General features: G+C 55.4%; 5 protein-coding genes across 6 annotated transcripts; 2 read left to right on the top strand and 3 right to left on the bottom strand.

The window, feature by feature from the left end:
- Nucleotides 1-62: 62 nt before the first annotated feature.
- On the bottom strand, nt 63-2,296 carry PTX4 (pentraxin 4). Its single transcript, XM_031052257.2, has 2 exons — nt 1,999-2,296; nt 63-1,869 (listed from the first exon to the last, which is right to left on the bottom strand). Exons 1-2 carry the CDS (start codon nt 2,197-2,199, stop codon nt 619-621), a joined length of 1,452 nt encoding a protein of 483 aa, XP_030908117.2. The 5' UTR covers nt 2,200-2,296; the 3' UTR covers nt 63-618.
- Nucleotides 2,297-2,624: 328 nt separating this feature from the next.
- ECI1 (enoyl-CoA delta isomerase 1) lies at nt 2,625-9,144 on the top strand. The gene is made up of 7 exons (XM_034065289.1): nt 2,625-2,733; nt 2,945-3,073; nt 4,063-4,190; nt 4,797-4,943; nt 6,167-6,288; nt 6,902-7,080; nt 8,655-9,144. The coding sequence occupies exons 1-7, from the start codon at nt 2,691-2,693 to the stop codon at nt 8,819-8,821; spliced, it is 915 nt and encodes a 304-aa protein (XP_033921180.1). The 5' UTR covers nt 2,625-2,690; the 3' UTR covers nt 8,822-9,144.
- LOC101879675 (deoxyribonuclease-1-like 2) lies at nt 8,443-13,180 on the bottom strand. 2 transcript variants are annotated; one of them, XM_031052122.2, is made up of 9 exons: nt 13,076-13,180; nt 12,501-12,697; nt 12,105-12,193; nt 11,076-11,159; nt 10,860-10,960; nt 10,673-10,785; nt 10,318-10,472; nt 10,113-10,209; nt 8,443-9,446 (listed from the first exon to the last, which is right to left on the bottom strand). In XM_031052122.2, exons 2-9 carry the CDS (start codon nt 12,645-12,647, stop codon nt 9,396-9,398), a joined length of 837 nt encoding a protein of 278 aa, XP_030907982.2. In that variant the 5' UTR covers nt 12,648-12,697; nt 13,076-13,180; the 3' UTR covers nt 8,443-9,395. The 2 variants fall into 2 exon arrangements, with proteins under 2 accessions (XP_030907982.2, XP_033921181.1); XM_034065290.1 differs by having other exon boundaries at nt 12,501-12,700; nt 13,076-13,153.
- A 1,229-nt stretch (nt 13,181-14,409) lies between these two features.
- On the bottom strand, nt 14,410-17,478 carry LOC115947065 (deoxyribonuclease-1-like). The gene is given in 8 exon segments (XM_031052121.2): nt 14,410-14,446; nt 14,711-14,865; nt 14,867-15,037; nt 15,298-15,410; nt 16,223-16,338; nt 16,477-16,560; nt 16,728-16,816; nt 17,332-17,478. Coding segments are annotated over 8 exon segments (912 nt in total).
- A 1,986-nt stretch (nt 17,479-19,464) lies between these two features.
- Nucleotides 19,465-27,668, top strand: INTS15 (integrator complex subunit 15). Its single transcript, XM_005152493.4, has 6 exons — nt 19,465-19,764; nt 20,724-20,945; nt 22,134-22,299; nt 24,197-24,724; nt 26,266-26,305; nt 26,901-27,668. The coding sequence occupies exons 1-6, from the start codon at nt 19,573-19,575 to the stop codon at nt 27,106-27,108; spliced, it is 1,356 nt and encodes a 451-aa protein (XP_005152550.1). The 5' UTR covers nt 19,465-19,572; the 3' UTR covers nt 27,109-27,668.
- The last annotated feature ends 288 nt before the right edge of the window (nt 27,669-27,956 follow it).

Raw genomic sequence — 27,956 nt, 5'->3', positions numbered from 1 at the left:
GTAGGGGTCTTCAAGATGAAGTAAATGAATCTTCCTCTTCTTAAACTTTTCACCTCTTAATCTTCACACATGGCCTTAGGGTTTGATCTGTGCCCAGTCTGCTTCTCCGCCGCTTATCAGTAGAACCAAACATCTGCTTTTGTCCCTTACCTGTAGAGCTAAGCATCTAGCTAAGTATCTGCTTCTCCCCCTCCAGCAGTAATCAATGCCATGGCATGATGGCAATGGCAGGTACTTAGGACAGACAATACTTTTGTTTAGGCAAAGGAATTCCTTTAACCCTCTTGTACAATTTCTCTGTATGACCCCCCTGTACATTGGTTACCCCTGTATCAAAGAGCAAGACCAGAAATCAGTGAGGTTTCTTCCCTGCTCAGAGCATTTTAATAGAAATAATGGGCGGTACATCCTCTGCGGGCAGGAGTTGATGACTTTCCAGCACCAGGATTGCGTCTCCCCACTACCTTTCCCTTGTCCCCATCTCTGGTGGTCCCAGTCCTGAGATGCTCTCTACAGTGTGTCGCATCACCTTGGGAGGATGCAGCTCATGCTGGCATCAGCAGTGTGAGCCAGCTGTGATACTGCTGGGAGCCGGCACCGTTCCTGCTGCCGGACTCATCACAGGCAGTGCTGGAGGCAGGGGCACACCACCCTCCGCACGCCGCCCCGCAGGGAGGCATCAGCCAGGGTGAGGAGGGGGTTGCGGGGCAGCCCCCGGCCGATCGCCATGCTGGCCACCTCTCCAGGCAGGAGAGCCCGGCTCCAGAGCGCGAAGCCAGCCAGGTGACCCACAAAAGCTGCCGCGGTGCTGAAGTCCCTGCCGGGGTGGTCCTGCTCCCCTCCCAGCACCAGTGAGCCACCGGCAGGAACTTCATACCCCTGCCGGAAGCCGGAGCCAGCAGCCAGCAGCCGCCTGTCCACATAGAAGCGGTACTGGCCCTGGCCAGAGGACCAGGTGAGGCAGAAGTGGTGCCATTCACCATCCAGGAGCGGCGTCACTGGTAGCTCCCGAAGATGCCCGTCCCCAATGACAAACTGTGTGGAGCCGGGGAGGTCCCTGCCACAGCCACGCACTGCCAGCTCGCTGCCGCTGTCCTCAGTGGTGTAGGAGAGGAGAGCACCGAGGCAGGGGGCTGGGGTGGCCACCCAGGCACAGACTGACAGCGCCCGCAGCCCCCGGCGTGGCCCCAGCCCCAGGATGGCCACATGCTCGGCAGAGGTGTTGGGGAAGAACAGGACAGCAGCGGTGTGGCAGGCTGGGGGACTGGGTGCTGGGGTGAGGAGCCTGTACCTACCCTCTCCTGGCTGCTGGGGGCCTGGTGGCTGCTCCTGGGGGACCATGGTCACAGTGGGGAGCACCAGTGCCACTGCTGGGGCTCCGAGTACTGCACTGTGAGTAGGCTCTGCATCCTCCCTGGTTGCTCCATCATGCCCAGCATCAACCGGCCGCCAGTGCCCTTCTTGCTGCCGGCGTTGCTGCCACTTCCTCGCCTTTGGGCGCCGAGGGCTGGGGGTGCTGGGGGCCACCCAGCCATCTGGCTCCCGCTGGTTGCCCCAGCTCCGGGCAGCACCCAGCGGGCTGTGTGTCTTGGTGCCAGCCTCCACCGGTGCACCCAGCGGGTGAGTGAGCAGGCGGTGCGGTGGGCTCAGGGCACCCACTGTTCCCTCCAGCCGCTTCAGCCTGCGGTGCAGCCGCCGGCCGGCAGTGGCCAGGCGGGCCAGCTCTGCCCCCAGGGCAGCCCGGGCAGCGGTGGCCGCCTCTGCCTGCTCTGCCAGTGCCCTGAAGCGTCCGTCGATGTTGTAGGAGATGTTGTAGTTGCCGGCAATGCTCTGGAGATGGCTCAGTGTCACCTCCTGGAGCCGCTGAAACTGCAAAGGAGCGGGGGGCGAGGTGGGGTGAACCCACATCCCCGTGCACTGCTGGCCCCGGCCTGCCCCAGAACGCTGAGTGCCCCCCGGACAGGCAGGGTTGTGCCTCCCCCCCATCCCGGGACCCACCTGCTCCTCCAGCCGCCGCAGCCGCAGGAGCAGGGGGCCAGGGCGGGCGCCGGGCCCCTGGGTCAGGCCACCCTGCAGGGCAGCAGCGAGGAGCAGGCAGACAGGCAGCGCTGTCCCGGCCATGCCGCTGCCGGATGGGTTCTGCCTGCGCGGCAGGGCCAGCCCCGGCCCCCGCGGAGTCCCCGGGGCAGCCTCCACCATGATGAGATCCGCAGCCACAGCTGGCGCGGGCCAGCAACCGCCATCAGTAGCCAGGGCTTGGCGGGGGCCGTGGGCCTCGGGCCAGGCGCTCCCTAGAGCTCTGCCCGGGTCAGGGGCCGTGAGGTGAGGTGTGGGGAGACCCTGGGTGGGTGGGTGGGCCAGGTGAGGTGTGGGGAGACCCTGGGTGGGTGGGTGCGCCAGCCGAGCAGGGCAGCAGGATAGGGAACCACATGGCAGGGTGGGCAGGGCAGTGCGGGCAGGGCAGGAAGGTGCGGGAGGGCAGGATGGGGCAGGATGATGCCGGCAGGCCAGGACGGTGCCGCCAGTCTGGAGCCACGAGGGGGCGGTAGCGCCCATTGTAGGCGGAGCTTCATTCCCGGTGGGCGGGGCTTCAAGTGGGCGGTGCCGGTGCCGAGGGGGCGTGTCCCACGGCGCGGGGCGGTGACGCGCGGCTGTGCTCCCGTCCTGTACCCTTGAGCCGGCGGCACAAGATGGCGGCGGTACCGGCTCTTGCCCGTCGCATCGTCAGCTCAGGTGCGCGCTGCCCCGCGTTCCCCCCGCGCCCCTCCGCAGGGACACCGTGTCCCCTACGCCCCCGGCACTGGGGACTGCCTCACCGCCCCTCCCGGCGTCCCCGCGCCGTGGTCAGGGTGCCCCATGGCCTCCCTCGATGGGTCGGGGTGTCCCTGTGTCCCTCCCTGTGGGGCTGTGCCCTGCCCGGCCCTACCTGCCTCTGTGCCCCCAGGTGTGCTGCCGCTGTGCCGCCGGCTGCCGGCGTGGGGCAGAGCCATCCGGCAGCCCCCCAGCTTCCCGCTTGCCCCATGTCGTGCCTTCAGCAACAACAAGATCCAGGTGGAGATGAACGAGAGCTCAGGTACAGCCGGTGGCACCTTTGCGGCGTCACCCTCATCCTACGGGGAGTTGTGGGACACAGGCAAGGCCCCTTCCGTGCCTGCCCCGTGGCATGTGTGGCACTGGGCATGGAAACCACTGAAGCCCCACATATTCCAGCCTCAGCTGCTTAGGACCCTCAGAGAGGAGCGTTTGGGGAGGAGGGTGTCACCAGCTGTGGTCACATCAGGTGGCTGGGTACTGCTTGTGTGCCACAGGCAAACCCTAACTGTCACCATGGACAGACCTCCTGGCCCGTGCCCTGCCCATGCATCGTTCCCTCTGCAGGGTCCGTGCCTTGGAGACCTGCTGGAGTGGCAGGCGCTCCTCCGGGGAGCAGCTGTTGGAATTGCTGTGTCCTGCCTGCCAGGAATAGCTGCCATGGAGCCATGTTCCTGCACCAAACAAAGGGTGCCCCTTCCTGAGGCTTTCCAGAGCCTGCCTGAGCCTGCCAGGGCCCTGCCAGGTCTGCAGCCTGAGCACGGCCGCAGCACACAGACCAAACACTCCAGGACCTTTTGGAGAGGGTGGTGCTGTTTGAGAGGGAACAAGGGCTCAGAGCCCTGCCCGCAGTGCTGGACAGGGTGGCAGTGCTGCTGGAGGGGTGGGAAAGGTGTGTGATCCCCTGGGCATGGGATGTTTGCTGTGATAGCAGAAGGAGGCTAAACCTTATCCAGTGAGCCCAGAGAGAAGGGAGCTGATGGACAGTGTTACCCCAAAGGTGTCTGCTCTTTGGGACATGGTGTGTTTGTCCATGCGCCAGGTTTACCTCTGGCTCAGTGAGCCTGGATTGCAGGCAGGTCTGGCCTGTTCTTGGCCACACTGCTCTGAGGGCATTTTGAAGAGCCAGGAGTGGGAAGACACTATCTGGGTGAGCTGGGAAGCACGGAGGGGGGTGAAGATCCTTTGGGCCAGGCACTGTGAGCAGTGTGTCCATGGGGTTCTGATGTCTCTGTGTTTACTGTGGTGCAGGCGTCGCCACAATGAAGTTCAAGAGCCCCCCAGTCAATAGCCTCAGCCTGGACTTCCTCACCGAGTTCTGTATAAGCCTGGAGAAGCTAGAGAATGACCGGGCATGCCGTGGCGTCGTCATAACATCCGTATGTGTTGTCCTGAGCTGGATCTAATGTGCAGGCTCTGGGTTCCACTCCCTTCCTCATGCTTAGTCTCTTGGCTCCATGGTCAGCTTTGATCAGCTTCAAAATGAGGGAAGGCGATTCTTGGAAGTGCTGTTCTCTTTCTTCCATGCTCTTTTCTAGTACAATAATAACAACCAAGTATTGTGATTTGTTGTTACAATCAAAGCCGCTTACCTGCAAAGCTGACATATCCCTTGAGATCTCTTGAACTGTCCAGAGGGAGCTGCTAGGGGATGCCAGTGTTTTATTTTCAGATGTGATGTGTGTACAAAGTGGGTGCCTGGGAATGGGACAAAACAGGTTGTGTGCTGCATGCCTTATGTACCAGCACAGGCATCCTGATAATAAGAAATCGTGCTGTGAACAAAGAGTCCCAGCCCTGCAGCCCATGGTGATGGGATGATCCAAGCTTTGGGAGCACTGGGAAGATTGTTTCAGAACCCCAAAAGACCCTGGTTCATGTCATATTTAATGAATCCTTTCACTTTCCTCAGACTGTAGGTTGAGTGCATTAGGGTCATCCCTGAGCAGTGACTCTGAGTGATGTTTGCATTTTCCCAATTCCAGGCCATCCCCAAAATCTTCTCATCTGGGCTGGACATCACCGAGATGTGTGGGAAGAGCACGGAGCACTATGCCGAGTTCTGGAGAGCTGTGCAGGAGATTTGGCTCCGGCTGTACAGCTCCAACATGGTGACACTTGCTGTAATCAATGTACGTTCTTTAGATCCACTGTCCCAATGACCCTGAGCAATCTGTTTTGTTTGCACCACATGGGCAGGGACAGCTTAAGCAGCTTGTGAGTGCTGAAACAGACACAGGGAAGTAGCTGTTGGGATGTCTGCACAAAGTTCATGTCTGTTGGTCAGCACACTGGGGTGTGGGAAGGTCTGGAAGCGTGGAATACTGCAGGCTCCATGTATGTAAGCTGCAGATGCTCTGGGGTATAGCAGCATTTCAGCTGCATGGAGAGCTTGCATGGCATTCATGTTTTGCCAATAGGGGCTGAGGTGCCCATGACAGTGTTTTGTGCAGGAGGAGCCATACTCTGTCCCAAGAACTTGGCTGGAGGACCAGGAGGAGGGCTTAGGTGAGTGGTAGAGCCCGAAGCGGCATCAGTAGCAGACGAGTGCTGGAGAAGCCAAGTGGTTGGTGTAGGAGCAGTCCAAAGGGTGCCTGTCACATGCCCACTGGCTGCTTTCTCACTGATGGGACTTCTAGGAGTTGCCTGTTCGCTTGCCTGCTGCACTGCTTTGCTGGAGGGGAGGAAGTGGGAGGCAGCCATGCATTGCACACGTGTCCCTAGTCCTGTGGGCAGCAATGCTTCGGGCAGTGTGGTTTGTCATAAACCCTTTTTCACTGGGTTGTGTTCCTCCAGCCACAGCTCTTGGCTAGCAGGGCAGTGCTGTCTGAATCTCAGTGTCTGTAGTTGGGTTGTTACCTGCTTGGTGTCTTGTTTTCTTGTTTTCATGTTTTGGTGCAATGCTGCTTTGGCAGCTTCTGGTTCTGTATCCACCTGTAGACTGTCTTTGAAGGCAATCGGGTCTCTGATGGCTTCATGCAGGCATCCTGTGCACCAAGCACTGAGCTGTGGCAAAGATAATCACAAATGAAGGTTTTCTAGACAGAAGGTGTTACAAAGCCCCTGAAGAGAACTGTTTCTGTGACATTTAGGGTTACAAACTCAACTGGTGTTAAAGACTCGGGTATGGTTACAAGAAAATGCTTTAGCAAATAACCACTGTGGGATCTGTGATCAGAGTAACATGGATCAGTTAACTAGAGAGCAACAAAGAGCATTGAAAAATGAAAGGGTAAACCTACCAGAAATCTTCTTTAGGGCTGTTTCAAACCAGGTAATCAGAGACTTAGGGAATATCTACTCTGTTAGTGTTTGTAACCGTGACCTAGACTCACTCCTTCCTTCTCATTGCCAGGGGTCCAGCCCGGCAGGAGGCTGTCTCATTGCCTTGTCATGTGACTACAGGATCATGGCAGAGAACCCCAAATACACCATCGGCCTGAACGAAGCCCAGCTGGGCATTGTGGCTCCCTTCTGGTAGGCCAGTGTCTCCCGCTTCTAGTGTTATGTGTTGGTCTCTAAAGAAAATTAATCTTTAAGGAGTTTATAAATCAGTTTAATTGGCCACCGAGATGTAGTTTTATGTGTCAGTGATCAGGCAGCTGCAGGAGACAGCACCTCATTACTCTGTCCTGTAGGCATCTGAAAAGCTTTCAGGCTGCAGAATGTCTTCACATCCTTCACTAATGAGGACCTCGGTTCTGACTCTGCAGTCAACTCTGAAACAAGTTCTGGGAGATCTCCTGGTCAGGCTCAGCCTGGGAATATGCTTTTCTCTGGACACATGCTGTGTACCTGCAAAATACCATAACTGTGAAGATCTCTGAAAGCTTAGGGACACCAATATGCTAAGACACAGGCCTTTGGTTGCCCTAAGAATGTGTCACTGAGGGGAAATAGAGCAGCTCTCATGGAGAGGAGGGGGAACTTTGGTAGAACTCAAAATGACTCTGCTTGCCTGACTTTGCACAGCGTGGCTGAGCCTACAGCCTGGGGAGTGAGACCAAGTGTGCTCTTAGCTTCGATGTCAGTGCAGCTGCTGCTAGGTGTTTGTTTCCCTGACCATGGCTTTGCCTCCCATCTCCTCTAGGTTTAAGGACACATTTGTGAGCGTTGTGGGACAGCGAGTTGCTGAGCGCTCCCTCCAGCTGGGCTCCCTATACCCCGCACCTGAGGCTCTCAAGTTTGGCATTGTAGATGAGTTGGTGCCAGAGGAAAAGCTCCAGGAGAAGGCTGCAGCTGTTATGGCACAGTGGTTGGCCCTTCCTGGTACGGGTGACACCTGCAACAGGGAAGGAGGGGACCTGATCTGGGTGGGAAGGACAGGCATCCCAGTTGGTACCTGGGAGCTACATAACAGTTCTCATTTAAAGGGAAGGTGTGGATGGTTGGGAGGTAGGAAAGCTCAGCATAGCAGTCCAGGCAGCCTTGGGCTAACAAAGATGGGCTGGCCAGTGCCCTTGCATGGGAGGAGACTGTGCTGGGTGTGCAGCGACATGACTCCAGCTTGGCTCACCCTGTCAGCCCTTCCTGAGTCAATCTGGAGGGGTATGAGCCTCAGATGCAAACTGAATCTCTGTGTCTGTCACTGGAGGTGTTACCCCAGGAAAGCTGCCGTGGAGCTGGGGTAGAAGGCAGGGTGCCTGTGTGGCTGCCAGTTCACCTTTGTGGTCTGGATCAACTCTAGGCACTCTGCTGAGCTGGAGATGGTGATGGGGGTGTGAGGACAGACAGCACAGACATTACATGCATGTTTGGGCTGCTCTGTGACTGGCAGCACAGGGTTCCTGGGCTGGGAGAGGGCTCCTCATGGTCAGGGTTTGGTGTGAGATATCCCATCCCATACCACCTCCTCGGCTGCAGGGAGCTGTAGCTGTGTAGCACTCGTCAGCTGCTTTTTGTGTAGGAATCTGAATGAAACTGCACAGAAAGAGGGCTCCCAGGACTGTCACTTTGTGTCCCAGCCTTGGAAGAGGGTCCCTGAGCAGCTCTCTGCCCTGCCTTGCTGGTGTTAAAGTGGCACCTCAGCTCCTAGCTTGCAGGAGGCACCATGCAGATCCTTTCCCACAGCCCTAAATCAGAGCAGAAGGAGTCTGCCCTGGTGAAGGTGTCTAGCACACAGGAGCTGGAGCAATTTGGGGTTCCCAGTATATGGGAGGGTGGTCATTTCTTCACTGTCATTAAAGCACAGTGAGAGCACACGTGCAAGATCCTGTGCCACAGATGTGCTGCTGCATCACTGGCCGTGGCTCTCTGTGTGTGTGTATGCGTGTGTGAGCAGGTGGGTGCTCAAGGCCTCAGTCAGCTCCAGCAGCCACCACTGCTCTGGCAACATCCACGTATTCATATGGAGTGGCACAGGCCCAGAGCCTGCTGTTGGGATAAGTTCAAGGGGATGCAGCTGCTGGCTTCTCTACAGTGTGTTTGGCATGAGCAGAGTGTCTTGCCAGAGGCTGAAGGGTCTGGGTCATTGGGAGCTTAGAGCCAGAGCAGTTTCACATAGCAGAGTATTTTGTCTGGTTACTGCTGTCCTGAGCCTGGTGTTGTTCACTGGGATGGGGGCTAGGCTCTGGAGAGTGCAAAGAAAAGGAGGTGCACAGTTTCCTGTCATCTGTCCCAGCAGAGCAGTGGTTTCAGCAGTACAGGTCATGATTTATTATATCAATTTATCCAGTTCAGCTTCCAGCTGGTGGGGTTTTCTTACACCTTTCCCTGCTGGTCTAAGCAGCCCTTTGTTGTGCAGTACCTCCTCATTTGGAGACACCTGCATGAGGGGGCAGTGGCTGAGAGGTGGTCAGGGTGAGGACCATGCATATTCCTCATCCCCACTCTCCTCTCTGCAGACCATGCCCGTCAGATCACCAAGTCCATGATGAGGAAGACAGTGTTGGACCGCCTGGTAGCTCACCGGGAGGAAGACATTAAGAACTTCATCAGCTTTGTCTCAAAAGAGTCCATCCAGAAGTCACTTCGCATGTACATGGAGATGCTGAAGAAGAAGAAGAGCTGAGGAGCCACCCAGGGCCTGGTCTTAGGAGCTTGAAATGCTGCAGCAGCTATAGACTTTCACAGTGGTCTGCAGTGTCAGCACTTGATGATGTGCTACCTGCTCCCATGGCCGTCCCAGCCACCCCTTTAGTCCCCATAGAGTGCCTGACACCACTGCTGCCTTTCCTGAGAGTGGGAGAGCAGTCTCCTCAGCTCCCTGAGGAACAGACAGGGAGAGGATCATGACACCACTGAGGGCAGAGCCCTCTGATCCTTGGATGTCCTCCCTCCTATCCAACAGTTAATCGTGGAAAGAGATTTATCAATAAAGTCTTCAATGAGGTAGGAGATGGATGCTTCATTCCCAGCCTGTCGATGGTCACCACTTCCTGGCTGGTGGCCTGTCCCCAGGCTCTGATCCATGGTGGGCTGAGGGGGCTGGGCATGGCTGGTGGCTGGCTGTGACCCTTCTCTGGACCAGGATCTGGAGCAGCCCTTGTACAGGGATGGTGGATGGGGCTGCAGGTGGTGGCTTCACAGGGTTGGTGGTGGGAGCTGGATCTGGATCTGGATCGTGGTTTGAGGCCGCAGGACAATTAAGCCGTCAGCTTCACCTCAACTGGGTAATGGTCACTGACTGCCAGGGCCTGGAGGAGGGTGAGAGTTGGGGAGGTGTAATGCAAGGGTTTGGTGAGCCCCTCACCGTGCTGGTGGAACTGGCAGGGAGGCTGTGATTGCCCAGCCAGAACCTGCCTGCTGGAGGGGGACACTGTCTCCCACCTGACACTCAACACACGAGGCTCCAGTTTTCCACCTCTTACGGAGGCAGCCTGTGGTCGGCACTGGCAGGGGGGTGCCTGCCCTCTGAGACACCTGCATCTTGCCTGGGGGCCCTATGCCAGCCTATGGGTGGCTGAAGATAGTCTTGGATTGCCCCATGCCCTGGAGCCCTGCCTGCTCCTGCCCGTGAAAGGCCAGGCAAAACCCTGTGTGCCTCATCTCTTCCCCCCAGGGACAGGCAAATCCCCACTCCCGTTTCCACCCACAGATCCCTTGTCACCATGAGCTTCCACATGCCTGGTGCAGGAACTGTGCAGGAGCAGACAGGTGCTGGGCAGGGGCACCAGAGCCAGCTCATGCTGCTGCTGGAGTTGCTTCAGCTGGGGTTTTGAGCTGATCCTTAAGTGTGGCAGCTGCATGACAGCACAGAGCTGCCTAATCCCTGCTAGGTGTCAGCAGCCCCGGGGCCAGTGCTGCCAGGGCAGCTCAGCCTTGGTGCCTGTTTGAGCCCTGAGTTTGCAAGCCTGGCTCACCTCTTCCTGCTTCAGCTGGAAGGCACGCTGGAAGTTGTAGATACCAGCGGAATTGGGCATGATGCTTCTCTTCAGTTTGGCGCCGCACACCACGATCCTGCCCACGAGACACGGGTGGTGGGTCCAGCTCCTGTCCCCATGCTCAGGGTGGTGAGGGACAGGCAGGGGGTGCTGGGGGAGCCAGCAGTGTTGTGGCAGCACTCACCTGTCATAGGCACAGTCTGACCTTCCCACTGTGGTGTCGGTACCATCCAGGAGCAGCCACTTGAAGATGTCGCTGGTGCGCAGACGGATGGATGACCAGTCACTGCGCTGCACATAGGCGCAGTCGGCGTTGAAGTCCCCCAGGAACATGATGTTCTGTAGCAGGGAGATGGGGCACTTGTGGTGGCTGAGGAATGGGGCTGTCACCAAACAGCAGCCTCCCATGGCAGGGGATGGGGCAGGAGCAGGGTCCCTATCCCACCACCTGCCTTGGAGCAGGGAACTAGTGTGGGTCTAACGGTCCCTGTGGCTCAGCACCCACCCTCAGTGCCATCCCCAGTGCTGGTGACACTCACATCGGTCCCCCACTTGTTGACAATGGCCAGGTAGACATCATAGAGAGCATCAATCTCAGCAACAGCATCATGTGGGGCTGAGTGCAGTGGCACCAGCACAAAGTCCTGCACCTCTGCCAGGGAAAAGATATGTCAGCCCCATGGCCACCCCATGCCACCACCCGGAGCCATTTGTGCCCCCGCTTACTGGTGTTGGGGGCTGAGACCCTCAGGATGAATGGCTCCCGGCTGAAGACATCCTGGGGATCCTCATATTGGTAGGTGTCCACCACAGACACAACGTCTGTCCTGCAGGGCCAAAGGGATGATAACCCTGGGGCTTGGCATGGCCCCTATGTCCCCTGCATGGTGCCAGGGGCCCCGCAGTACTGCAGGCAGGTGGCAGAGCACCCAGCCCCATTACCTGTAGATGAAGAGGTACATCTCCTTGTAGTTGTCCCGTCCCAGGGGGCCGCTGATCTCATAGTCGTATGGGGACATGGACACACTGTGGAGAAGCAAAGGCAGGATGGTGACATTTCTGGCACCAGTGACATGACTGGTACCATCCTGGGGTGGCACTGGTGGGTGGCCATGGGGTTGGCACCAGCCAGCCCTGCCATACTGTCCCTATGGACCACTGTGCCCTGTCCATGGGGTGACATGGGTGTGGTGGCTCCAAGCCATCCTGTTGTCCACACCACCCGGGGCATGTCAGGACACGGGGTGGCTCCGTAGGGACGCTCCTCACCTTCACGTGCAGCAAGGCTTAATTAGGTCAATGAGCAGCCCTGGGCTGTGCAGAGCCCGATGTCACCCTCCCTGCCTCGGCTGCTGTGTGGCCGTGCTGGAGGGGACACCGGAGGGGTGAGGGTGCGGGCTGGATGTACCTGTTCCAGCACAGCAAGGCAGCAGCAGCCTCCATCCAGCCCCAGCCCCTGCCTGCACGCAGCCGGTGAGGGGCTGCCGCACTGCCATGGCCATTTCCAGCCCACCCCTGCAGCCCCTTTTCCTACCGGGGTGCCTGAGCCACTCACTTCACATCATCATCTGCCACTGGGTCCATACCGGGGCCCCCTGCCACTGACAGGGTATTGGGGCACAGGGGGCTGCCTGCCTCTGCCTCCATCCCTCACCTCACCTCTGCCTTGTGCTGCTGGATTTTGGAGGTGGAGCTTGCTGGAGCTGTGGCTCCTTTCCACCCTGTGTGCTTCAGGGGAACGGCAGCTTTTGGAGGAGTTTTGTGCCACTTGTATCCCTCTTCCCCTCCCCAGGTTATTCCCAGCATCTTTTCCAAAGCTTCAGCCTGCTCCAGGCTTCAGCCACAGCACTTTCCTCCCATTCCCCTTTCCAGAAGGCATGGATGAGTCTGGTTTTGCCCCTTATTGCTCAACCATTTTGGCTTTCCCTGTAACGCTGGTGTCCCAGCCGGGTGCCCCAGCCCTGCTCATACCTGTTGAGCTGCTCCATGAGCTGGGTGACGGCGCTGAGGTCGGAGTCGCGCACCTCCTGCACCAGCACCACATCGTAGCGGCTCAGGATCTGTGGAACCAAGAGGGATGGTGATGATGAGAGGGAGTCCATCTGCTACCTGGACACCCTGACATGATGCTGGGTGCAGCACCACGGGGTCCTGCATGTCCTTCATGCAGGGTGTGTGCTTGACACCTCACCTTGGTCCCCAAGAAGTCTTCATCCACCCAGGGCATCCCCAGCACTGGGGTGTCATCCCATCCCCATGGCACAGCAGCCATGGATGGCACATCCCTATGTGTTCCTGGCACAGGAGCCACCTCTTGGGCCCACCCCAGTGCACAGCCCATCCCTGCACGGCACCGGCTGCACTCACACTGATGATGATGCCCGCCACTTCCTCGTTGGACATCTTGGAGTCACCGAATGCCTGGATGTTGAAGGCACCAACGCGCAGAGTGGCAGTGGCCAGGCATGGGAGAGCCACAGCCAGAAGATACACTGCCAGCAGCACGGTTCCCATTGGGAGTGATGCTCAGCAGGGATGCAGTGATGGGAGCCAAACTTTCAAAACTGCTTTAGATTTGGGGATAGAGCAAAGAAAACCACCCCATGTAGGTCCTCCCTAAGTCCTGGCACACAGCGTGCCATGGTGGGTACTGCCTGCAGCAGCCCACGGAGCTGGCAAGGGCTGTCTATATGCTTGCTGGTCCCAGGGGAAGCTGATTCTTGTCCTGCCTCCATGAACCCTCCCAGTAGCAGCCCTGCCAGCCTGTGGGATGACCCAGCTCTGCTCCCCAACAGGGTATCTCCATCACCCACCACTACCAGCACCCTGGGCTGCTCCACATCCTTAAACCTGATCACAGCCCTGGTGGGTAAGGGGCTGACTCCTCATCCCAGTCCCTCCCAGTTTGCTGCTGAAGGTGCTGATCCCAGATCTGTCCTTACCTCGCCAAGTGCGTGACACCTCTGCCCTCCCAGCAGCAAGATGGGCGGCTTTATTCCCGACGGAGGTGCCGGCAAAGCAGGATGAGTCGGACACCCCCGTGGGGTTTTTGGCACGGCTCTGGGCTTCTTCCTACATTGGGAAACCCAAACCCCATGGAGCAGTTGGGTGGGGCTGGCACAGCCACCCCTGTGCTGATGCATTGCAGGGTGTCCAGAGAGGTGAGGCAGTGCTGGAGCATCTCAGCAGGGCTGGGTGGGTGTATGGCACTTGGGGTGCTGCAGACAGAGTGGTCCCCAGGTCACAGCGAGGGGCACAGCAGGAAAGCAGGTGGTGAAGAGCGGTGGCCTTAATGTGAGTGATTCAGACGGTGTAATTAGAGGGGAGAGGAGGAAATTGTGGGGTGTCTGGTCAGGCAGGCTGAGCACCGCCAGCCTCGGGGAGAGGGGATGGCTGCAATCTACTGCAGCAGCTGTGGTGGTCACCCAGGACAGCCCCATTGGTGACCCAAGGCAGCCCCAGTGGAGCTGTCATCCCGCACACCAGCGCATGGCATCACCCTGCTCATGGCATCACCCCCGAGGGAGCGGGCAGCTGTGCCGGGGTGCCGGCAGCAGGGCAGGCAGGGAGGGGATGGCTGCTCATGCCTGGGTTTGCTGGGCTGTCCTGCGCATCCTGGGTTTCTCACCCTCATGCCCAGTCATGGGATGACTCTGGTGTCCCTCAACGCTGTGCTGGCACCGAAACCAACCGAGGAGGCACCGACTCCCTGGGAAACCCCTGGGAACTGACTCATGCCTTCTGCTTCCCCCCCACCTTCACTGTCAGCACCCTGTCAGCCACCCCACATCCAGGCAGGTTCCAGCGGGATGAGGCTCTGCAAGCTGTCGGAAGAGCATCCTGCATCCCAGCAAGGGGCTCACATCCTGCCCAGAGACTCTCAAGCACTTCCTGGTGTCTGGTTTTGCTGCTGGCAGCTCCGAGCTTGTCACCCTGTGAGTCTGGCTCTCTCAGTGGCAGGAGGGGACCCCCAAACCTAGGGAACACTGGTTCCAGCTCCAGTGGGGCTGCCCCTGGCAGGGGGACAGGGGGCTTGGGCACAGGGGGCTGCTGGGGGGCTGAAAGGACTCCTTCCAGAGCTGCAGGGGCTGGAGAAGACTCATTTTTTAATGGAAGCAGAGAGTATCCCACTCCCACAGGACCCTGAGGACATCCTTGTGGAGACAGCAGGCAGCTTGGCTGGCACTGGCGGTGCATGGGCTCCCATAAGGAGTGCAGATGCATGTTGGGGTGTCCTGGTAGCCAGCATGGGGATGGGCTCAGCGAGATTTCAGGGTCACCTCCACCGGGAAATGGTCACTGACAGCCAAAGCCTGTGTATGGGGGGAAAGCAGAGGGGTGGCTGAGCTTGTCCAGACCCTCACCACTGTCATGGGTGGCTGGGACCCCAATGCTCCAACCCCAAAATTCAGAGCATACCCCAAAATGCTCAAGCTGGGGGTGTTGCATTAGTGCAGAGGTTGGGGTCATGCCACCCTTGGGTGCACCCTGGGGAACAGGGAGCCCGCCCATGCCCCCAAGAAGTGAGGTAGGTTGGATCCCAGGGCCAGCAGGATTATGTGCCTGCCCTTACTCACATCCTTGCTCTGGAGCTGGAAAGTCTTCTGGAAGTCATTGATGGTGGCAGAGCCGGGCTCGATGTCCTGGCGCAGCGAGGTGCCGCAGGCGACGATGCTGCCAGGGCATCACAGGGGTGTTAGTGCCTGGGGCACCACCTGCACCAGCACCCTCCCCTGCCACAGCACCCACCGGTCGTAGGCACAGTCGGTGTCACTGACGGTGGTGTCGGCACTGTCAGGGATGAGCCACTCGCAGGCGTCGAGGGAGCGCAGGCGGATGGACGGCCACTGAGCACTGGTCACGTAGGAGCAGTCAGCGTTGAAGTCACCCAGGAGGAAGATGTTCTGTGGGGCAGCAAGCTCTGTCCCTGCCCATGGACCTTAGGGGGCACCATGTGCTCCCAAAAATATCAAGGGGTAGCAAGAAACCTCCCAGCATATTGGGGCAAGCCCCCAGTCATGGTAGTGGAGCCACCCAGCAGCTCCTTGCCTGGACATTGCTGAGGTGGTACCTGTTCCGATGGTCATGAGGGGTGTCCCATGGGACACGTCCATGTGTGGTGGCTGTACCCCAGGCTGGAGCTGAGCTCCCCACCACCACTTACATTGGTTGCCCACTTGTTGACAACATCAGTGTAGACGTCGTAGAGCGCATTGATCTCTTCTGCTGCACTGCTGGGCTCGGCGTGCAGAGGCACCATCACAAACTCCTCCACCTCTGCTGGACAGGTGGCTGTCAGCTCCCAGCTCGGGTGCAGCACCCGGGAAGGGAGGGGGAACCCCAGGAGCTACCCCGGGCCAAGCCCCAGCTACCAGCTGGGAAAAGCTGCCAAAGGGAAAGGGTGCATTGGCTTTTTGTGGTCTGCTTGTCCTTCAGGCTGGAATTTCCAGTGAGGAGTTGTATCCCTCTGCACATGGTTTGGGGTTTGCTGCTTTTTTCCCATCAGTTTTTCCAAGATACTGTGGGTTTGGGAAGAAGATGGAGGTGGAAGAGAGATGGGGGAGTGTGTGCATCCTTGGGAGGTTCTTGGGAGGTGGAGGTGATGGCACGGGGTAAGATATGGCACAAGGTGGGAGATGGGACATGATGGGAGATAGCATGCGATGGGGATGGCAGGTGATGGGGTATGGCAAGCAATGGGGAACGGTGCATAATGGGAGATGACACCCAGGTGGAGGAAGCAGATGGTGGGATATAGCACAAGACAGGAGGTAGCAGGTCATGGGATGTGGGACAAGATGGGAAACAGCTGGAGAAGTGAGATGGCACACAACTGGAGAGAACACATGGAGGGAGATGACAGTGATGGGAAATGGCGCATGGTGGGAAACAGCAGGCAGTGCTGGTCATGCTAGGCAGGTACCCAGGCACCTGGGCACCCATGGGTGGGAGAAGGCCCTGCTGCAGTGAAGGACCCTGGTGGAGCCTCTGAGCTGTGCTCCAGGGTGCAGTGCCCCTCCCTGGCATCAGCCCTGTGCAGAGGGGACCCTGTGCCAGGTCAAGGCAGCCCCAGCACCGGCTCTACTCACGCGTGGTGGGCGAGGAGAACTTCACAATGAAGGGGTCCCTGCTGAAGGCATAGGTCCCACAGGAGACGCAGCTGTCATTATAGTAGTAGCTTTCCAGCACTGAGACCATGTCCGACCTGAGGGGGAGAGCAGAGCAGCCCCCAGCACCACTCCTGCTGCAGCCAGGGCCCCCAGATGTACCCACCACCCTTTGGGGGCCACCAGGGAGAACAGCAAGTGACACAGGGGATGCTGAATCCAGGAGCATCCCTTACCTGTAGATGAAGACGTACTGCTCCTTATAGCTGGTCCGGCCCAGGGGGATGCTATCCAAAAAGCTGTATGGGTGCAGGGACATGCTGGGAGTAAGGTGCAGAGAGAGTGAGAGGAGGCTCCTTGTGCCTCTCAGGACCCACTGGGCTCTCTCTGGCTGAGCCAGAGGTGCCCTGGCATGGCAAGGCTCCAGCCGGGGTCTGCCCCAGCATCCCCTTTGGAGGGACCCCTTGCCCTGTGCTATCTGGGGCACCTGTTGAGCTGGTCAATGAGTTTCTTCACAGCACTCAGGTCAGCATCCCGGACCTCCTGCACCAGGGTGATGTCATATTCTGACAGGATCTGCGGGGACAAATCACAGCTGCTCACCCCTGGCTGGGAGCTTCTCCTAGGGCACCCATGGGTGCCTGGGCTAGGCTGTGAAGGCTCCCAGGCTGGCAACAGGAGGGCAGGTGGGACCCCAGGGCCAGGGAGGCAGCTCCTCTGTCAGCATCCTCTGGCTTGGTGGAACCCGGGGTGACACAGTGCCCTCTAACACACATCTATCTACAACCTCCCACCCCAGCAGCTTCTTACTTGCAGACTGCTCTGAGTGAGGATCTGAGCAGCATCAAGCATCATCCATCCTTGGATGGGGTCTGGCAAGAGTGGAGATAGCCCAAGGTTGGAGATAGTGATGGAGGAAGAACAAATGAGTGGGTAATGGGGGCTTGGATGGATAGAGGGATGGAAGGGTGAGTGGGAGGGTGGGTGGATGGATGGATGCTTGTAGAAAGTTGGTGTCCAACTGTCCCAAGCTGGCTGCATCACAGAGACCAGAGAGCAGCCAGGACTGCTCCTCTACCCCCAGCACTCACAGAGACAATGATATCTGCGATGGTCTGGTTGGACATCTTGCTGTCCCCAAATGTCTTGATGTTGAAAGCGCTGATCTTCAGCATGGTGGCCATGTGCAGCAGGAGAGCTGCAACCAGCAGTGACAGCACCTGCTTCGAGGCTGCCATCCCTTGTGCAGATGGCAGAGTGGCAGCCCTCCTGGCTAGGATGGGGATTTGGCACAGATGATGGGGGTGTTCAGGGCATTCTCACCTGGCCATACTGATTTCACTGGGAGGTATCTGTTTTCCAGTGAACACTGGGACCCAGGGATGGTGCACCCCTGTCCCGCCATCGTGCTCCTGCCTCACATGAGGCCTCATGCTGCCTGTCGCTCCTGGAGGGAGGCCAGAGCGGATAACTCACTGGCAAAGGAGCAAACACCATTTCATGGTGACGCAGAGCAGCTCCTCATTCACCTGGATGCCCTTCCTGGCCGGGGATGTGCCCTGGCAGCATTCAGGGACACCAAGGTCCCTTCGCTTGTCCCCCTCCCACCCCTCCCCAGAGCCTGTGCCCCAAATGACCCTACAGAAGATGTGCTGGGACACAGCAAGGGAGGGATCCCCCCCAGCCCAACACACCTCCCCACCTCCTCCCTGCCCAGAGCACCCTCACTGGGGTGTTCTGCTCCCCCCCCCCAGCACTGCCCTGCCCCATCCTCACCCAGGCTGGAGTCTCCAGGACTCCCTGACGAGCAGTGCAGCAGCTCCCACCCACCGGGAAAGGTGTTTGGGAAGTATTTCCCATGGAGCTCAGCTCCCTCGGATAATATTTCACCAGTGAATGGGATCTGAGCCCAGCTCAGGTGCCCTGAGTGCCTGATCCTGCCGGGAGCCCCAGTTTGCAGGGCTGGGAGCTGCACCAAACACCCCAGCCTTCGGCACACCTGAAGCCCAACATGAGGAAGGGTTTGCTGCCTCCAGGCTCACTTTTTCTTCTGCTCTAATTAAATCCTCTCCTTTTCCCACCTGTACCCTTGCTATGGCTGCAAGCACCGGTACCTCTAATGCTGCAGTCCCTCTCATTGCTAACACAGTGATTCGGTAATGCCAAGATTTAGTCATGCTGTGATTTGGTCGTGCCAAAAAGTGCCCAAAGCCTCACAGACCCTGCCTCGTCCTGAGGAATGCAGCAGCCCCCTCGGCAGAGGCACCTATAGAGGGCTGCATCCATCCCAGGCGATGCTCGTGAGCTGCACCGGACCTCAGCCCCAGCAGTCACATTAAAACCAAGCTGAGCTGCAGAAGGCGATGGGGGCGAGAAGCGGGACGTACCTTTGGTGCTGTGCAAGGTCTCTGCAAGAGGAAAGATCCGCACCTGCATTTATGGGGAGGGACCCGCTCCCCGTGCCAAGTGCTTCCCTGCCCGTGAGGCCACAGGCTACATATGGCATTTTCCACGGAAACAAAGGTCTGCTCAGTGAAAAGTCAATCAGTTCAAACCAGTGCCAGCACCACCTGCTACAGGTAGGGCTGAGACCGTGCCTGAAACGACAGACAGGAGATCTGCGAGGTGTGAGTGAACCCCAGAGACTGCTCATGGGGATCAGCAGATCTCCACTATGGGGTATGGGCAGCTCTCGCTCATCACCAGCTAGGATTTACTTTAAAAAGTGTTTATTTCACCAACACCAACCGTTCCCGCATTGCCAACAAGCCGATTTGAGGGAGCTGGTGGGATGCTGGCGCTGAGCACAGCCGGTGCATCCCACCACGGCCATGGTGCTGGGGTGTGGAGCTGCGAGCCCCGGTAACAGCGGGTCCTGCCGCGGTGCCTGACCCAGGAGCCCACCGGGGTCAGGCCCGGTCCCGGGGTGCTCCCCCGCACCCCGCACACTCCCGCAGCTCACCCAGCCCTGCCCCAGCGGCCTTGGCCGGATGCCCGGCCTCCGGGCACAGCTGCCGCGTTCCCAGAGGGCCATACCGGGTGATCCCTAGGGGACGGCAGGGCCCTGCAGGCACCTCCCCCCCCATACCCGGGGCTCAGAGACCCCTCAGGGCTGGTCCCCCCCTGCACCGCGGCCCAAGACCCCCGCTAAGGGCAAGCCCGCCAGGGGGCGCTGCCGGTGGCGAGCGCGCGTTGTCACATTTTGTCCATGCGGGGCTGCCGTAGCGCTAGCCCGCCCTGTGCCTCCGCTGCTGGGAGGCCGCGCCGCGCTGGAGGACGGCAGAGGGGGTCCATAGGGGTCCGTAGGGGCCCGGTCGGGTCCGGTGTGAGCCATGAGCGACATTCGGCACTCGTTGCTGCGGCGGGACGCGCTGAGCGCCGCCAAGGAGGTGCTGTACCACCTGGACATCTACTTCAGCAGCCAGCTGCAGAGCGCCCCGCTGCCTCTGGTCGACAAGGGCCCCTCCGAGCTCCTGGAGGAGTTCCTCTTCCAGGTCCCCAAGGAGCGCGGCGCGCCCCCCAAGGTGGGCCCCGGCCGCGGCACGGGAGGGCGAGCGAGGCCTGAGCGTCCGGACAGGGTCAGGGGCCGGTAGGGGCCGAGCCCCGCGGGAAGCCGGGCAGGCCCTGGGGCTGACGGCGTGGGGCCAGGCAGCGGCACCCGGACGCAGCCCCGGGGAGCGGGTGTGGAGGCCGAGGCCCCGATTGCTCGGGAGCCTTGGGGACGCTGCTGCTGCAGCTTGAGGCCTTATGGGGGCAGGATGAGGTCCCTAGGGGGGCGGCTGCTGCTGAGGATCGAGGCCCCATGAGGGTCCCTGGGGTGCTGGTGACGGAGGGGTTTTGGCCAGGAGGGGAGAGGCTGGCAGGGCCACAGTGGACCGGGCAGGACTCTGGGATACCAGATAGGGCCCCAGGGAGGGGAGGTACGGGGCACCTCGAGGCCCTTAGGAGCTACCTGCAGGCTCACAGCGTTGCAGCTGGGCCCTGAGAGAGGTTTTAGGTGACTGCTGTGGGATGGAGCAGTGTCCTCCCAGACAGCAGTGACCAGAAACCACAGCTGCTGCTGAATGATGGGGTGCATGGGCTCGGGCATGGTGGGCTGCTGGGCCCAACTGTGACACCCTCCCTGCCCCCCCCCCCCCCCCCCCCCCCCCCAACCCCCAGCTGCTCAGCAGCACCCTTAGTGCTGTTATTTGTAGAGAAAGGAAATAGTTTTTACCCCAGTATTGCTCTTGGTCTCGTATCTTAGTTCAGGGCAGCACTTGCAGGTGCAGCAGGAGCCAGTCTTGGTTATCCAGGTATTCAGACTAGAGCTTTTCACTATAACAAGGTAAATGCAGTGGTGGTTCAGGAAGTTTGAGCATGTGTGCTGTGCATAAATGTTGAGTCTAACACTTCAGGAAGCTCTAACTCTTCCTGCCTTTTCATCTCTTGGTTCTTCAAGAGCCCCACTGTATTTTGCAGTTTTGCTTTTGTCTTCTTTCAGAGACTGAATTCACTTCAGGAACTTCAGCTCCTTGAGATCATGTGCAATTATTTCCAAGAGCAAACCAAGGATTCAGTCCGGCAGATCATTTTCTCATCTCTCTTCAGCCCTCAAGGAAACAAAGCAGATGACAGCAGGATGGCTTTGCTAGGAAAGCTGGTTTCCATGGCAGTGGCTGTGTGCAGGGTTCCTGTTCTGGAGTGTGCTGCCTTCTGGCTGCAGGTACAGCTCCTGTGCAGGCCGGGCAATCCTGGGGAAGGGGAAATGGGGAAATGCCACAATGGGTGGACTGGGGCAATGGTTGGTGGCAGCTGGTTGCAGTCAGCTGCTGCTCCTATGGCAGCTTAAGCTGATATAACAGCTGGCTGCTGCAGCTGTGTTCTCCCTGTGTCTGTGCTTGTGTCCATTCCTCTGTTCCAGCTTAAGGGAGAACTTCTGCTAAACCACTTCTGTGTGCATTGGCAGAATAAAATTTGGTGTTATTTTTACTGTCAGTAAAGGTTTTATTGATTTCCTCCCCCTCAAGCCCTGCCTGTTGAAAGGGGTCAGTGGAGGGCTCAGCCAACACAGGGAACAAAACCATGGTAGTTCATGGTCACGTTGCACAAAGAAGCCAAATCTACAGTTTGGAAGTAAGCTGTGCCTGATGTGCAGGGTTGTGCATGACAGAAGAGGCACAAAATACCTGTGTCTGGCTTGAGATTTGGGCACAAAATACCCATGTCTGGCTTCCATGAACACAGTATGTTAGGGCTCTCTGTTGTCTCTTTGCCCATTGAGATTCACCACTGTAGACCTCAGGAAGCAGCATATTTACTCCAGCTGCCTTAGTGAGAAAAGCAGAAGTCACCTGTTTTACAGAAGGGGAAGAGCAGAAAGGCTGTGCTAGGAGGGAAGGGTGAGAGAAGGTAAAACAATACTGTTTCTGTGTGGTCCCTCTTTTCCCACCTGGAGAGCTGAGGGGGTGGGAAGAGGGGATGTAATCTGGATAGCAGAAGAAGGTGAAGCTTTTTGCAGATCCCAACTCTTAAGTGACACGAGGATTGCACAGAATTTTTTTCACGTTAAAAATGTCAAGCACAACTGAGAGATGACTGAACTAGTTGAACTACAGAACTGTTGCTGAAGTAGTAAGGAAAATCTCAATCTAAGTAAAAATACTGATGTAAAAGGTTTTCATTTTAAACTACAGACACTGTAAACATGAAATAGCACCTATTTAGTACTGTGAAGCTAATTTTATTTCTGAGTGAATATTTTATATGCAGAAACACAGGTGTTGAAGCAGCAGAGAGGCTGGGCAGTGGGGGCAGGCACAGTATATAGGCAACACAAACTTTGAAGCTGGCTCTGTAGGAGTTTCTGTGGCTGGTTTTAACCTGCTTTTCCTCATGTGCTACACTGCTGCAGCGAACCCCTGCGGTGTACTGCGTGAGGCTGGCCAGAGCCTTGGTCGATGACTACTGCAACTTGGTGCCAGGGTCCATCCAGACACTGAAGCAGATATTCAGTGCTAGTCCTCGCTTCTGCTGCCAGTTCATTACATCTGTCACAGCTCTCTACGACCTCTCTTCAGGTAAGTGTTTCCAAGCTGTGTCTTTGGAAGTAAGAGGAGCAGTATAGTGCAACTCAGGTTAACTGTTGCAAGAGAATTAACTGCTGAAATTCTAAAGGTGGTTGTGACCATGTAATGATTGCCAGAAGCAGCTCAGGGGTGTGGCTCTTGCCTCATCTCTCACTGGGGTGGGGATAAAAATAACCAGTTGGTGATTTTTTATCTACTGAAGGTAAAGTCTTCGTTAGGGAAGCAGCCATGTAATGCCTGACACAAAGTGCAGTGCCTGCCACAGAGGTTCAAAGGACATGGGAAACTTATTGATGGAGCAGCTCTATGAGTGAAAGCTGACCTGCCTTGGCTGGGCAGCTGGACCTCCCTATTCCATGTCACCTACTCAGCAGATAGACTCAGGGCTGTCTGTCAGTCTGGATCCTTCAGAAAAGGGGAGAAACACAAATTCTGAATGTCTATAAACTGAAGCTGGGTTTCTGTTGAGCACTGATGAGAAATGCAGTCAACAGTGTACTCCAATGTGCCCTTTAACTGTATGTGTGACCAGGTAGTGATATGACATGTCTCTGTTGTTGCTCAGACCCTGGAAATGTGTAGGTGTCTAAAATAAGATTCATTTATTCAGAGAGACAGCTCAAGAGACAGAGAGTTCACGGTAGACTAGAGAACAACGGTACACTAAATACCAACACCACATGTAATGCAGAAAAGGAAATATATTTGTTATTGATAAAGGAAATGTTTTGCATGGTCTTCTCCAGATAAGCAGCTTGGTGGTAGTGAGAGAGGTGCAGGCTTAGACTTTTTTCTTTTAAGTATTTGGTAGAGCTCATAGCATCTTCTTCCTTAGTATTTTACGTCTGTTTAGTGCAATCACAAGTTTAAACAACTTATTAAAGAATGTGCCAGAAGGGAAATTACAAGAGTTATAGGAAGTGATTGCTGGGGTTTTTTTTACTCCTTACTTTATTAGAGGTGTCACTGGTGACATAAGAAAAGGAAGCTCGCCCTTCAAAGAGTGAGCTGTAAGTGTGCAGTCTCTACCATGTCCTGAGGACAGGAGTGCATGACACAGACAGCAGTATCTGTGAAACTGAGGTCTCAGAAAAGCTGAATACTGAAAAATACCAATTCTGTATCTGGAGCACATGAGTAATTCTGTAGTCCTGATGATTTCTCCTCTAAGTCATTTCAGGCACAAAAAAACTGACTAGATAGTTCTGTGCTGAGCTCTTTGTTGAGACTGCATGCAACAAGCAACAAAGTATGTTGCACAGTCCAGTAGCCCGCCCCTTGGCAGGATGATGTGCAACTGCTGTGAAGTCAGCGTTTCTCTTGTCTCTAGGCATGCTGCAGCTCATGACCACCTTTCACTTCTTGAAGCTTTACATAATCCTATAATCCTTTACCTGACATGTGACTGTGTTGTCATATTAAGTTTTTCCACCAGACGTGCTTGCTTAGATGAATCTAAAAGGAAATCAATTGAACGGCATGAAGAGAAAGAAGTGCCAACAAGTTTTTCCTGTTCCATTGTCCATTGTCCTTCCTGTGGCAAGGCATGAATGGAGACTGAGTTTAAAGAAAAATTGGGCAGATGATAGATGGTAGGGAAGAAAATGTCAGAAGCACCTTTGATGGGAAAGAGGATAAATGTTGGCATTTGGTGGTGTCTTTAGAATAGGTAGAGAAGGTGAAGTTGACAGGGAAGTTGTAATGTCTTCCCTGGGGTAAACAATCATCTTACCTTTGGCGTCTTGAAAAAAAACAGCAAAGTTTGGGAGGTTGTGAAATTGTAATTGTGACAGTGCAGGAAGGGTGTGTGTGAGAGAGATTAAATAAAGATTGCTGTCCTGTGCTCCAGTGCAAGGCCCATCTTACCCAATAACTTTCCTATCTTCAGATGACCTCATCCCTCCTTCGGATCTGCTGGAGTTGATTGTGTCCTGGATCTTTGAAGACCCCCGTTTGATCCTCATCACCTTTCTAAACACTCCTATTGCAGCCAACCTGCCAATAGGGTTTTTAGAGCTCACCCCACTGACTGGACTGATCCGCTGGTGTGTGAAGGCCCCCTTGGCTTATAAAAGGAAGAAGAAAGCCTCTCTTTCTAATGGACATCCTCCCAGCAAAATTGCCAAGGACTCGACTTCAGGAGAAGACAGAGATTGCCACCAGCTGTATTCAAAACTGCATCTAAGTGTCCTACAGGTTCTCATGATGCTTCAGGGGCATTTAACGGAGAAGAACCTTTATGGGCGCCTGGGCCTAGTACCCTTTGACCATGTGGTTCCACTCGTTGAGGAAATTAACAGACTATCTGATGAACTCAATCCTCTCAATGCATCCAAAGAGATTGAACTGGCTCTAGACAGACTGGCTCAGGCTTTGCAAGTGGCCATGGCATCAGGAGCGCTCCTGTGCACTAGAGGTAAGCTGTCAGTGGGGCTGGCAGAGACCCTGGAATGGGATTCTTTTCCTCCAGTGTTCAGAAGTTGTAAGAGGGAATTTTGGGGTGGGGGAATTAAAGATCAATGTGTTCACAGCAGAAGTATTAATTTGCTGCTCTTAGAAAGCACTAGTGCAGGAAATAGTTGAGGAAAAATAACTGGATGGAGAGCAAGAAAGGAGAGATCATTGTTGGAAGTGGCTGGTGTGTTGCTTTGCAGAACTGAAGAACTTGTCTTTGACCTTGCAGTATGCACAGGCGGGTTAGAGTTGGCACAGGGACAATTTTGACTCCCTCAGAATGGCTTGTAACTGTTTAAAAAGCACTGATTAATTGTGCTTCAATTTGACTTCTCTGAGTTTGCTACTGGAGGAGAGTCTGTGAAGCAGATAAACCCATGAGGTGGGTATGCTAGACAAGATGTTTGAAAAGCAAACCAAAACTCTTCATCTGGAACTTCTGGGCCTTCAGCTCTCCTGTAATGAGACCCCATTACAGTGTGCATGATTTCAGTTAAACTTAGTAAAGAAGCCTGTTTATGTGCCTTTTGTCTTTCTGCCCTGTCTCTAAAACCAGCTCTTTCTGAAAGACCTGCAGACACAGCACAGAGTCAAGCAGAGTCTTTTCTTGATACATTCTCTTGAAAACGGGTAATTTTTAGTGTGACCAGAGGGCTTAAAGCTTCCCAACAGCCACACAGTTAGTGCAGACCCCAGATGCAGAGTGGCCTCTGTCTAAGCAGGTACCTGACATTTTTGCTGTGGTTGAACCAGCACTGCTGGTAAGATCTCAGTGTTCTGCTTTCTAATGTTTTACATACAAAGTAGGGTATAATAAAAACAAGCAGAAAAGTGCATTATTTTTTTTAAGTTAATGGCTTATTTCAGCTGTGGTTTTTTCTTAGCTGTTGACATGGTACATTCTGAACCCTTGCTCTTACTGTGGAAGTGGAAGGTAATTTAGGATAAGTAGCTGCTGAAATAACAGTTATTTCAGTGTTTTGGAAGTTTATCTACAAAGGGACAGTTTGTTCTCAGGCTGTTCCTGAAAGGACTCTTATCAGCAGGGTATGTTGTTAATTACCCTGGTTCTAGCTATTCTGCTTTAGCAGAAGTTTGGTGATGGTAAAAGTGCAATTTCTACTTGTTAGACAGGGAAAATAACCCCAACCCATTCTTTATGCTAGCACTGCTTTAAAACACCCCAAACCAATGCAGAACAGGTATTGGGTAAATTTTGCCTTGCTTTGACCTCATCATAAATGCCATGGTCAGTGGCAGAGTCATATTTTCTATTTCCTCTGTCTTAATTACATACAGTTAAGTGTCTGGTATGGAAAGCTGACTGGTGAGATGGAGAACATTTTCTTTCCTATGGAGGTTTTTGGTCTGAGAGTTGGGATTCTGGGTCTGTTGATGACTGGAGCTTTTTTGGTAATCTGATTTTCCTAGAAAGGAGAGCGGGAGGAAAATCGCTCTAATTTCTGCTTTACCCTTACCGTGATGTCTTGTGTCCTCTTTCAGATGACTTGAGAACTGTGTGCTCCAGGCTACCACATAACAAGTAAGAGGCCTTTCTACAGCCATGTCAGTTTTGATGCATATTCCAGGGCTCATACTTGGGGGCTGGTGAGGCAAAATCTTGCCTACAAATTTGTGTTTACTTTCTGAAAGTCAGCCTTTATTCACACACAGGTTAGCGCAAGGATAAAGGTGACAGGCAGTGCTTGCTACTTCTTCCCTTGCAAGCTGGACTCTTGACTGAAGGACACTTCAGTGACTCCTGCCATGTGGATGATCTTGTTCAGACTGTGTTAGAATAAATGCACAGAAAGGGAAAATGAAATTACAGTGTGGAACCTGCCCCAGAGTTAGCCCATCCCCAACTCTCTGCTTGTTTTATCTGACCCTAAGCTTAACCACACTGTACTTCTTGCCTCTTTGCAAAGAGGAGCCAAATTTTATTAAGAAGAAGGGAAAGAGGGGAAAAAAGTCTTTCTGGAAGCTGTAGAGTATAATTGAGTCACTGTCCTCTTGCCTCAGCATTGCTGTGTGTTGGTTATGAATTGCCTATAGAGTCAGTCCCTTGTGGGGTTGCAGGGCTGTGACAAAAGCCTTCTCTGAATAATCCTCATGTCTGTCTGAATTCCTCTTCACAGCCTGCTCCAGCTGGTGATCTCGGGTCCAGTACAGCAACCGACCCATGGCGCTCTGCCACCAGGATTTTATCCTCACATCCATACTCCTCCCCTGGGGTACCCCGCACATGCCGCACACCCTGCGCTCCCGGCTCACCCAGCGCTCCCAGCTCATCCCGTGCAAACGTTTATACCAGGAATGACATTCCCATACCGACCAATCCGCTAGAACTGTAGAGTGTACCCAGTTTCCCTTAGTTTGAGGAAGCTTTGCAGATGAAACCAAAATGTCTCGGGAACCACATTTTCCTCTTTGGTGTAAAGCTGAGCAGTGCCTGTGTGAGGGCTCAGCCCTTCGGATGTAGAGAAGATGCAGACGGGTCGGCTGTGGTCGGTTTGGATGCAGGCTGCAGATGCTAAGGCAGATCATAGGGACGAAAGGAGAGGGTGGAAAGAGGCAACAAAACCTTCAAACCTCTGCAGTGTGTGGAAGTTTTCTTGATTCCCATTGTTTCATGGACTCACCAAGGGTACATTTCTCAATCATGTGTTTCTCCGTAGCCCTGATCGGTTGATGGCACACTGAGCCCATCTAATCTTGCTCTAGGAGGGCCAGCAAGAAAGATGTGAGATTTTTCCCAAGCTCGTCCACTCCAGCCTGCTCATTCCTTTGTAAATGTTTGTATCTATAGCTACAGAGTATGTGTACACTGTATATTTTTGGAACACAAATGTTTGTTTCAGAAGCACAAGGTAGAGTAAAGCAGCACTTCCTATTAAAGGAAACAATCTAAGAAGTATAAATTCTGCCACTTTATCTTTCTAACATTGATTAGACAGGTCAACATGTTGGGCCTGCTCTAGGGAGGGAAGAAAACCCCTTTATGGCTTCAGTCATCCCTCATCTCTAGGGTGGGGAATGCCCTCTTTACATGCCTCAGCGATTCATGAAACTTTGGGGTGAGATCTGGTGCTTTTGATCACAGCTGGCTGGAAAGCTGGCCACGGGTGGGCTTGCTGCTCCGAGTGAGGTTTAGGGGGGTGCAGATGCGTTTAGGAGGGGCAGCAGAGCTTGCT

Source organism: Melopsittacus undulatus, chromosome 8 (genome assembly GCF_012275295.1).
Source record: "Melopsittacus undulatus isolate bMelUnd1 chromosome 8, bMelUnd1.mat.Z, whole genome shotgun sequence".
NCBI classification, from domain to species: domain Eukaryota; kingdom Metazoa; phylum Chordata; class Aves; order Psittaciformes; family Psittaculidae; genus Melopsittacus; species Melopsittacus undulatus.
Note: the sequence above shows the minus strand (reverse complement) of the source record. Positions and strands in the feature narration are given on the sequence as shown.

What these genes read in the sequence shown, in the direction of transcription:
- PTX4 (XM_031052257.2), bottom strand. Translation starts at nt 2,199, where the DNA reads ATGGTGGAGGCTGCCCCGGGGACTCCGCGGGGGCCGGGGCTGGCCCTG. An exon ending in TGCGGCGGCTGGAGGAGCAG is followed by an intron (nt 1,870 to 1,998) that starts GTGGGTCCCGGG and finishes GCTCCTTTGCAG; the next exon opens with TTTCAGCGGCTCCAGGAGGT.
- ECI1 (XM_034065289.1), top strand. Translation starts at nt 2,691, where the DNA reads ATGGCGGCGGTACCGGCTCTTGCCCGTCGCATCGTCAGCTCAG. An exon ending in CCGTCGCATCGTCAGCTCAG is followed by an intron (nt 2,734 to 2,944) that starts GTGCGCGCTGCC and finishes CTGTGCCCCCAG; the next exon opens with GTGTGCTGCCGCTGTGCCGC. An exon ending in GGCATTGTGGCTCCCTTCTG is followed by an intron (nt 6,289 to 6,901) that starts GTAGGCCAGTGT and finishes CATCTCCTCTAG; the next exon opens with GTTTAAGGACACATTTGTGA.
- LOC101879675 (XM_031052122.2), bottom strand. Translation starts at nt 12,647, where the DNA reads ATGGGAACCGTGCTGCTGGCAGTGTATCTTCTGGCTGTGGCTCTCCCA. An exon ending in CTCATGGAGCAGCTCAACAG is followed by an intron (nt 11,160 to 12,104) that starts GTATGAGCAGGG and finishes GCTTCTCCACAG; the next exon opens with TGTGTCCATGTCCCCATACG. An exon ending in TCAACAAGTGGGGGACCGAT is followed by an intron (nt 10,473 to 10,672) that starts GTGAGTGTCACC and finishes TCCCTGCTACAG; the next exon opens with AACATCATGTTCCTGGGGGA.
- INTS15 (XM_005152493.4), top strand. Translation starts at nt 19,573, where the DNA reads ATGAGCGACATTCGGCACTCGTTGCTGCGGCGGGACGCGCTGAGCGCC. An exon ending in AGCGCGGCGCGCCCCCCAAG is followed by an intron (nt 19,765 to 20,723) that starts GTGGGCCCCGGC and finishes GTCTTCTTTCAG; the next exon opens with AGACTGAATTCACTTCAGGA. An exon ending in TCCAGGCTACCACATAACAA is followed by an intron (nt 26,306 to 26,900) that starts GTAAGAGGCCTT and finishes TCCTCTTCACAG; the next exon opens with CCTGCTCCAGCTGGTGATCT.